We start from the raw sequence: 10,215 nt of genomic DNA, 5'->3' as shown, positions 1-10,215 counted from the left end.
AAGAAAGTACCATGTCCAACATTAATATTGAAGAAAGTACCATATCTAATATAAATATTAAATATTAAGATTAAAGAAAGTACCACGCCCAACGTAAAGATTAAAGAAAGTACCATGTCCAACATAAAAATTAAAGAGAGTACCATGTCCAACATAAAGATTAAAGAGAGTACCATGTCCAACATAAAGATTAAAGAAAGTACCATGTCCAACATAAATTTTAAGAAAGTACCATGTCTAACATAAAGATTAAAGAAAGTACCATGTCCAACATAAATAATAAAGAAAGTTCCATGTGCAACATAAAGATTAAAGAAAGTACCATGTCCAACATAAATATTAAAAAAGTACCATGAACAACATAAAGATTAAAGGAAGTACAATGTCCAACATTAATATTGAAGAAAGTACCATGTCCAACATAAAGATTAAAGAAAGTACCATGTCCAACATAAATAATAAAGAAAGCACCATATCCAACATTAAGATTAAAGAAAGCACCATATCCAGCATAAATAAGTACCATGTTCAACATAAAGATTAAAGAAAGTACCATGTTCACCATAAAGATTAAAGAAAGTACCATGTCCAACATAAAGATTAAAGAAAGTATTATGTCCAACATTAAAATTAAAGAAAGTACTATGTCCAACAAAAAGATTAAAGAAAGCACCATGTTCAACATAAATAATAAAGAAAGTACCATGTTCAACATAAAGATTAAAGAAAGTACCATGTCCAACATAAAGATTAAAGAAAGTACCATGTTCAACATAAAGATTAAAGAAAATACCATGTCCAACATTTAGATTAAAGAAAGTTCCATGTCCAACATAAAGATTAAAGAAAGTACCATCTCTAACATAAATATTAAAGAAAGTACCATGTCCAACATTAAGATTAAAGAAAGCACCATGTCCTGCATAAAGATTAAAGAAAGTACCATCTCTAGCATAAATATAAAAGAAAGTACCATGGTCAATATTAAGATTAAGGAAAGTAACGTGTCCAACATGAAGATTAAAGAAAATACCATGTCCAACATAAATATTAATGAAAGTACCATGTTCAACATAAAGATTAAAGAAAGTACCATGGTCAACATAAATATTAAAGAAAGTACCATGTCCAACATTAAGATTAAAGAAAGTACCACGCCCAACATAAAGATTAAAGAAAGTACTATGTCCAGCATAAAGATTAAAGAAAGTACCATGTCCAACTTAAATATTAAAGAAAGTACCATGTCCAACATAAAGATAAAAGAAAGTACCATGTCCAACATTAATATTGAAAAAAGTACCATGTCCAATATAAATATTAAATATTAAGATTAAAGAAAGTACCACGCCCAACATAAAGATTAAAGAAAGTACCATGTCCAACATAAATATTAAAGAGAGTACCATGTCCAACATAAAGATTAAAGAGAGTACCATGTCCAACATAAAGATTAAAGAAAGTACTAAGTCCAACATAAATTTTAAGAAAGTACCATGTCCAACATAAATATTAAAGAAAGTACCGTGTCCAACATAAATATTAAAGAAAGTTCCATGTCCAACATAAATATTAAAGAAAGTACTATGTCCAACATAAATATTGAAGAAAGTACCGCGCCCAACATAAAGATTAAAGAAAGTACCATGGTCAATATTAAGATTAAAGAAAGTAACGTGTCAAACATGAAGATTAAAGAAAGTACCATGTCCAACATAAATATTAAAGAAAGTACCATGACCAGCATAAAGATTAAAGGAAGTACAATGTCCAATATTAAGATTGAAGAAAGTACCATGTCAAACATAAAGATTAAAGAAAGTACCATGTCCAACATAAATAATAAAGAAAGCACCATGTCCAACATTAAGATTAAAGAAAGTACCATATCCAACATGAATATTAAAGAGAGTACCATGTCCAGCATAAATATTAAACAAAGTACCATGTTCAACATAAAGATTCAAGAAAGTACCATGTTCAACATAAAGATTAAAGAAAGTACCATGTCCAACATTAAGATTAAAGAAAGTGCCAGGTCCATCATTAAGATTAAAGAAAGCACCATGTTCAACATAAATATTGAAGAAAGTACCATTTTCAACATAAAGATTAAAGAAAGTACCATGTTCAACATAAAGATTAAAGAACGTACCATCTCTAATATAAATATTAAAGAAAGTACCATGTCCAACATTAAGATTAAAGAAAGTACCATGTCCAACATAAAATGTTAAAGAAAGTACCATCTCTAACATAAATATTAAAGAAAGTACCATGTCCAACATTAAGATTGAAGAAAGTACCATGTCCAACATAAATATGATTAAAGAATATTTTACCTTTTGAGAGAGTTAGTGAAAATAATTTCACTAAAATAGAATAATAAAATATGCAAATGAAAAATATTTTTTTTACAATTCCCTCAACCTCTGAAGCTGAATATATATATTCTTAATTCGAAGAGAATTTTAGTATCATAGTGTAAGTATAGATTTTTTTTATAAATTAATAAAGGAATATATAGCAAACTAAATTGTATTTCCACTTAACCAGTGCTATTTCTTAAAGAAATAATTTCGGATTGACTTTTTCTTTCAAAAATGATATGTCTAGGTTTCTAACTTTTGACTTGCCATTGCAGAATAACAATTTATCTTTCTTCAGCTTCCTGACTGATTACAAAACACAAACACACAATCACACACACAATCTCTCTCTCTCTCTCTCTCTCTCTCTCTCTCTCTCTCTCTCTCTCTCTCTCTCTCTCTCTCTCTCTCTCTCTGGCTTGGCATTGCCGAAAAAAGCTATTTATACTTTCTAATTTGTCACTACAGAAACACACTATAAATTTCAAACCCTTTTTCGTAAAAAAACTCTCTCTCTCTCTCTCTCTCTCTCTCTCTCTCTCTCTCTCTCTCTCTCTCTCTCTCTCTCTCTCTCTCTCTCTCTCTCTCTCTCTCAATTTTATTACTGAAGAAACTGCCTTCATGTCTCGATTTCTAATGTGTAATTCCAGAGAAGCAATGAAATTCTCTCTTTATCTTTCTAACTCTACCTTCAAGAAAAAGAATATATCCAATTTCTTGAAGTTAAATTATATCTCTCTGACTTTCTACCTTATTGTTCAGGAAAAATCTCTCTCTCTAACTTTCAAATTAATCATTGCAAATGTATATGTGTAAGAACGCTTGCACAAAGTCATAATTTCAATTGATATGACCTAAAACCGCAAAAAAAGTCCTGGTAATCATTCATAAACTAAACTTAGGAAAGAACCCCCAACCTAAATTAGCTGTCATAACACCCATCTAGGTAGCGCATCAACTGTTGTTGAATGGCAAGCCTCAAAACAAAGAGCCGGGTTACCTAGAGAAAATGAAACAGGACATTGACCGTATCTTACAACACAGTGACAACTTCCGACTGTTCACCTTAGGAGAACTAAATTCTACCATGAAATACCTCAATTCTGGGAAGGCAGCCGGCCTAGAATGCATAATAGCAGAAATTATCTTACTTTTCAAAAAATCAAAAAAATGAATGGCTCCTGTTGCTATTCATTTTATGTGTAACGACCTCTCAAATCCCAAAGATTTGAAGAAGAGAGAATTGTGGCCTTGCTGAAACCAGAAAAAGACCCATCTTCCTCCTTAAACCTATCGACCAATATTTGCTATGTATCTTGTGCTTATTGCACTAACGAATAATATTAGCCTGTATCTAACCAACTGTCAAACTGTGCGGATTAGTCCATGTCATTGCCTCACTGCTTACCAATCAGTGATTCTTCGTAGAAATTGATGGCAGAAAGAACAGATGGAGGATACAGAACAAGAGCCTTCTACATGGGTCATCGCTTGAGCAGATGCTATGTAACAACTACTATTTACAAATTATTATTATTATTATTATTATTATTATTATTATTATTATTATTATTATTATTATTATTATTATTATTATTATTACTTGCTAAGCTACAACCCTAGTTGGAAAAGGAAGATGCTCTAAGCCCAGGGGCTCCAACAAGGAAAATAGCCCAATGAGGAAAGGTAAAAAGGATAAAAGGAAAAATAAAATATTTTAAGAAGAGTAAGAGCATTAAAATAAATATATATTATATAAACTATATAAACTTTAACAAAACAAGAGAAAGAAAAATAAGATAGAATAGTGTGTCCGAGTGTACCCTCAAGCAAGAGAACTCTAACCCAAGACAGTGGAAGACCATGATACAGAGGCTATGGCACCACCCAAGATTAGAGAACAATGGTTTGATTTTGGAGTGTCCTCCTAGAAGACCTGCTTACCATAGCTAAAGTCTCTTCTACCCTTAGAAAGGGGAAAGTGGCCACTGAACAATTACAGTGCAGTAGTTAACCCCTTGGATGAAGAAGAATTGTTTAGTAATCTCAGTGTTGTCAGATGTATGAGGACAGAGGAGAATAAGTAAAGAATATGCCAGACTCTTCGGTGTATGTGTAAGCAAAAGGAAATTGAACCGTAACTAGAGAGAAGGATCCAATGTAGTGCTGTCTGGCCGATCAAAAGACGCCATAACTCTCTAGTGGTAGTATCTCAACGGGTGGCTGGTGCCCTGGCCAACCTATTACCTTTAAATGACTAGCTTCACCGCTTGAACATCTGCGAGTACATACATGCAGATGAACTGTGCATTTCCATACAATCTGACTCCTTTACCTCCATCGATAAAAGACTATCAAGCACCCTGACTACCCTGTCCACCTAATACAAAAAGTGGCACCTTAATGTCAATCCAAGTAAAACACAGGTGTATGCCTTCCACCTTAAAAAATCACGAGGTAAACAGAATGCTAAAAATCAAATGGAGTGACTAACTAAAGGAAAAATCACCTTTACCCTGTCTATTTTAGGGCCACCCATGACAGAATGCTCTCCTTTAAAGAGCAAACACAGTGGTAACTAGGAACAACCTTATCAGCAAACTCGCTATCACTAGCTGAAGAACAGGCACTCAGACTCTGAGACAAACAGTCCTGGCCCTTTTTTACTCTACCTTGGAGTACTGTGCACCAATGTAAGCTAAACAAACCCTAACAGATTATTAATGGCATCGTAAAATCAACACCTCTATCATCTTTATATAAAGTAACCGTTATCAACCAGCCCATATCCGACGAAATATGCCAGCAAAAACTGAAAAAAATACACAAATTAATGGCTCTAGGTATCCACTTCACAATCATCAAGAAGCATGTGGAAGACTAAAATTCTGCAAAAGCTCTGCAACAGTGGATGGACTAGAACCAATCCAGGAAGCTGCTCACATGCTAGAGAAGTGGCAGGAAAGTGACTGATGGCCATCCAATTAAGTGCTGTCCATCTCAATCGAAGGTCTGCCCTGCAAAACAACCCTCGCTAGGGAGGACTGGGTATCCCTAAACATAGCAAGGGTAAAAGTGGGCAAAACTAGAAATAACTGCCACAAATGGGGACTAGCCACCAACACTAAACGGCCATGTGGGGCAACACTACAAACAATGAAACACATCCTATGAGGATGACCAATGAGCCCTCAGTGGTGAGATCACCACCTCAGAGGGGGGAAACAACATAGCCCTCTTGTGAGTTCGACATTGGCGCGATAAGATATGATGAGGACTGACCAAAAGACCCAGTAATAATAAATCAAAATCTGACTTTTAAAAGTTACTTTATAAGGAAGTTCAAGAAGAAAATTTCTAATGATTTGGAATTTAGAATTTGGGTTATTTAACACAGTGCTTGGGTCTTTAAGATTATTCCGCACTTTTGTGCAACATAACAGTTGCCTTATGAACTCCATCTTAGTAGTAGGAAAAAAAACGAAGCAATAACGGAAGTAAAGCAGAAAAATATACAGGAAGGTCAGCTAATGGCCAAAGGAACGTTGCAAATTCCCTTAAGTTTCGCCTAAATTGCACGGCAAGAGGGGCACTGATAGCACTACCCCTTCGCGTGAAAAATTATTAATGCGTTCTCGAGATCAATCTCATTTAATCTTCCACTGACGCATTGTGTTGCTCATTGGCTGAACTATTTTTCTCAAGACCGATCTTTTTAATATGAGAAAACAGTATATATTTATTGAATTCAAAGAAGTTACAGAAGTAATGGAAGTTCAGGCGGCCTATAAAGAACCGTGAATAAACGACACTGCCCAAATATGCTTTACCTTTTTGTCATAAAACTACTATATCATAAAATAAATAAGACCAATCCTCCTTTTTTAGACGTTTTTATAGTTTATATATAAAAGATCTAATTTAATGTTACAATTCCTAATTTTTTTTTTATTTTGATAATTTATTACTTCTCTTGTAGCTTATCTATTTCCTTATTTCCTTACCTCACTGGGCTATTTTTCCTTGATGGAGCCCTTGGGCTTTTAGCAGTTTGCTTTTCCAACTAGGGTTGTAGCTTGGCTTTGAATAATAAAAAGAATAATAATAATAATAATAATAATAATAATATTAATAATAATAATAATAATAATAATAATAATAATAATAATTCCTTTTCGTTAAAGGTATTTATAACTATTTTCCATACAACAATTTAAGAGAGAGAGAGAGAGAGAGGAGAGAGAGGAGAGAGAGAGAGAGAGAGAGAGAGAGAGAGAGAGAGAGAGAGAGAGAGAGAGAGAATAAGGTACATTCCTGGATATGACACGAAATATTTCTAGTCTTATTGTATAATATATCCCTTTAACTCCAGTTTATAGAAATTTATATATAAAGCGTTCCTCTCTATGAATATCCATTTTTGTTCCTTTATTTCCATATGCAAAAAGCCTGCCAAACGTCCTGCTATTTCTATTTTACTTTTAATCGAGTTCTATTTCGCTTGATATCCATTTCCATATTTTAATTCATATCAATTTTTTCCTCATTGCCTTTACTCTTACTTTTTCATGGTAATATCCTGACACTTTAATCCCCGTGGCAATTGAATGGTAGGAATGATTCTCCTCTTTTATTTTAGATGATAAAATTAACTATATTGCTCATATTCTCTCACTCTTCATCACCATGAAATATCATCGTTAAACAGTAGTTAAAAAATTCAAATATTTTTTTTTCCTAATAGTAAGCAGCTCTTCTTGGAGAAGGCCATTCCAAAATCAAACCTTTGTTCTCTAGTCTTGGGTAGTGCCATAGCCTCTGTACCATGGTCTTCCACTGTCTAGGGTCAGAGTTCTCCTGCTTGTGGGTACACTCGAGCACACTATTCTATCTTATTTCTCTTCCTCTTGTTTTGTTAAAGTTTTTATAGTTTATATAGGAGATATGTATTTCAATGTTGTTACTCTTCTTAAAATATTATATTTTTCTTTTTTCCTTTCCTCACTGGGCTATTTTCTCTGTTGGAGACTCTGGGCTTATAGCATCCTACTTTTCCAACTAGGGTTGTAGCTTAGCTAGTAATGATGATAATAATACATGAGATATGAGAGTAGCATATTAAAGAGTAAATTAAAATTTGCTAGAAAAAATGAATTACGATAAAGCTTTACTTTTGAGTAGATTTTCATTATATCTTTCTTTTTACTAGAACTCCAAATTGCATACTCTCTCTCTCTCTCTCTCTCTCTCTCTCTCTCTCTCTCTCTCTCTCTCTCTCTCTCTCTCTCTCTCTCTCTCTCTCTCTCTCTCTCTGAGCACAAAACAAGCAGAACATGGTTTCCTGGGCTCCTCTAAATGTTGTGGAAAACGTTCCTAATTGTTCTAAAGATAGACAGGAAGGATAAAGAAGTTGGAAAAGAAACAAATGGAGAGTAAAAAAGGATATAGAAGTAAAACCAAAAGGGGAGAGCTTTGCAAAGATTTTTGATTCCCCAACTAAAAATATAAAAAAAGTAAACAACGCATGTTTGCCTGGTAATTCGATTTCGAAACAACTATTTTCTGTTTGTTTATCTGGAGAAAATGGGTTGAATATAAAACATGAACATATAATATCAACCAAAGTGGATTGGTAGTTCTGCACTAAATTAATAATAATAATAATAATAATAATAATAATAATAATAATAATAATAATAATAATAATAATAATAATAATAATAATAATAATAATAATAATAACAGGATTCGTTGAAGATTAGGTCTGACTCAGTGGCCTTTTTCTTGAAATTGAACTTCTCAATCGCTCTGATATTTTGTCCTCTAATCAGTACTACAAACTACCAGTAACTGTATTATGTTGGTCACCGGTAGGTGGGATAGAAAAATGCATAGATAAATTCTAAGACTGTACAAAAAGTTTACTAAAAGTAATGTTCCTTTCTCTTCAGGAGGTTTTCCTGACAGTAACACTGTCAACAAACACGATCTCAACGTTACAAACGGCCTATCAAATACAAAGTATAAACGAGAGTGTGCCAGTGTCTCATCTCATCTTCAGGCAAAAAGTGGTTACCTGTAAGCATGGCAGGCTCTATTTATACGGTTCGGTTCGGTGATCCAGTCACAGCATTGTCAATGGTAGAGTTGCTGAGACTAAGGTCTATATGAATGAGGATCTTGTCATAAGAGAGAAAATGAGTGCAGAGTACTTAACTCAACTTCAGAAAGGATTTCATGACCCACTGATGAAAACTGTTGTCACTATGGAGTCATTGAAGAAGAGAGTGAAATATGGGATACAAATGTTTATGACATGGAAAAAAGTGTATGCCCGTCTACTTGTCGTCTCAGAGAACAGCGAGATTCATTTTAGGGAGTTTCTAAAGAATGAGATTTTGTTCATATCATCACTATTTGATGATTAGGGAAACCTACGGAAAGGGTCAAAAGTTCTTTTTACTACACAGCTTAGATGTTTTCATTGAAGTCCACCAGTCTACAAATCTGTTGATTCATGGGACTGAAGCCATATATCACACTCTGTGGCACAAAATGGGACTGTGCTCAGCTTTGTCAAGAGATTTGTTAATTATTTTGCCAGATCTAAAACAGTTATCATATTTGACTGTTGCAACCAGAACTTAGTAAAAGCCTCATTAACGTCAAAGGGTAGCAAAAGATATTGTCCCCCTCCCTATGTCTATGAATTTAAAACGTGGCACTGTTCTGGCTGTAAGAGAGGCCATCATGGAAAATAACTATAATAAGAAATCACTGATCAATTTCAAACGTGATATGAAACATAGCCATCAGTCACTCAGTCTGATACGAGAAGGTCCTTATATGCATGGGGAAGCAGATGTGACCATTACTAGCTACATTTCTAGGCTACATCAAAGTAAAGGGCATATCCTGGCTCTAGCTGATTATACAGACATTTGTACTATATTGCTATAGTTCTACAGGATCCACAAACATCTGACCATGTGATAATGAAAAAGTACGATGGAATGATCATTGACATTATGGCACCATCTGAGAAGCTGGGAGAGATGTGATTAGACTTGCTAAAAACCCATGCACTTTCTGTATGTGGCAAAGTTTCATTCCTCTCTGGCAATGATCATTGACATTATGGCAACATCTGAGAAGCTGGGAAAGATGTGATTAGACCTCCTAGAAACCCATGCACTTTCAGTATGTGGCAGAGTTTCATTACCCTTTGGCAAAGGAAAATTGTAATCAACTTGGTTCTCAACTCCTAAGTAACCCAAAAGAAATTTGCAAATCTATTGGCTTGAAATGAAGTGTGGATTAAAGAAGGTCTCTGTTTCATATCAGCCATTGCACCACCCTCAGTTCTGCAAAACATTTCTTTTAGCTATAAATTATCATGCTCGTATTTAAGCCAAAGATGCAACCCAGCCACTGGGGGGTTGGGGGGCAAGCCAGCCTCAACTTGGTGCCAGTCGCAAGCCTGGGTAAATGGGGAGGGTTAGCGGCAGGAAAGGCATCCGGCCATTAAAAATTATCAAAAACCAATATGGCCACTGAAGATTGTGAGATTAGAATTAATGCTAAAGCGTTCTCCATACGCAACGTGTTGGGACCTCTCCTGATCCCTCTGAAAAATTGGCAAGGGCTTCCCTATCATGGGCGGGCTGGGTTAAAGAGGCATGCTCAGAGGAAAATATCTGAGGAGAGGATGAGAGTAGCAAAATATGCGGTTGCCATATAAAAGCCCTGTCCTGTACTTCTTACTGTAAGTGTGGTGCAGATAACTGCTGTGCAAATAAGCACACAAAATCTACGAAGCACTTCACTGCAGTCAGTTTGAGGACCA

At 34.7% G+C, this 10,215-nt stretch overlaps 1 protein-coding gene across 1 annotated transcript in view; it reads left to right on the top strand.

Moving 5' to 3' along the window:
* Nucleotides 1-9,430, top strand: part of LOC137644337 (aggrecan core protein-like) — a 10,079-nt gene extending 649 nt beyond the window's left edge. The window contains exons 2-5 of the mRNA XM_068377326.1: nt 1,489-2,211; nt 8,321-8,447; nt 8,974-9,104; nt 9,330-9,430. Of these exons, the coding sequence (XP_068233427.1) occupies nt 1,489-2,211; nt 8,321-8,447; nt 8,974-9,104; nt 9,330-9,430 (1,082 nt within the window). The remainder of the gene's footprint in view (nt 1-1,488; nt 2,212-8,320; nt 8,448-8,973; nt 9,105-9,329) is intronic.
* Nucleotides 9,431-10,215: the final 785 nt, after the last annotated feature.

Source organism: Palaemon carinicauda, chromosome 7 (genome assembly GCF_036898095.1).
Source record: "Palaemon carinicauda isolate YSFRI2023 chromosome 7, ASM3689809v2, whole genome shotgun sequence".
Lineage (NCBI taxonomy): Eukaryota > Metazoa > Arthropoda > Malacostraca > Decapoda > Palaemonidae > Palaemon > Palaemon carinicauda.
The sequence above is the reverse complement of the archived record's forward strand: the minus strand, read 5'-3'. Positions and strand labels throughout refer to the sequence as shown.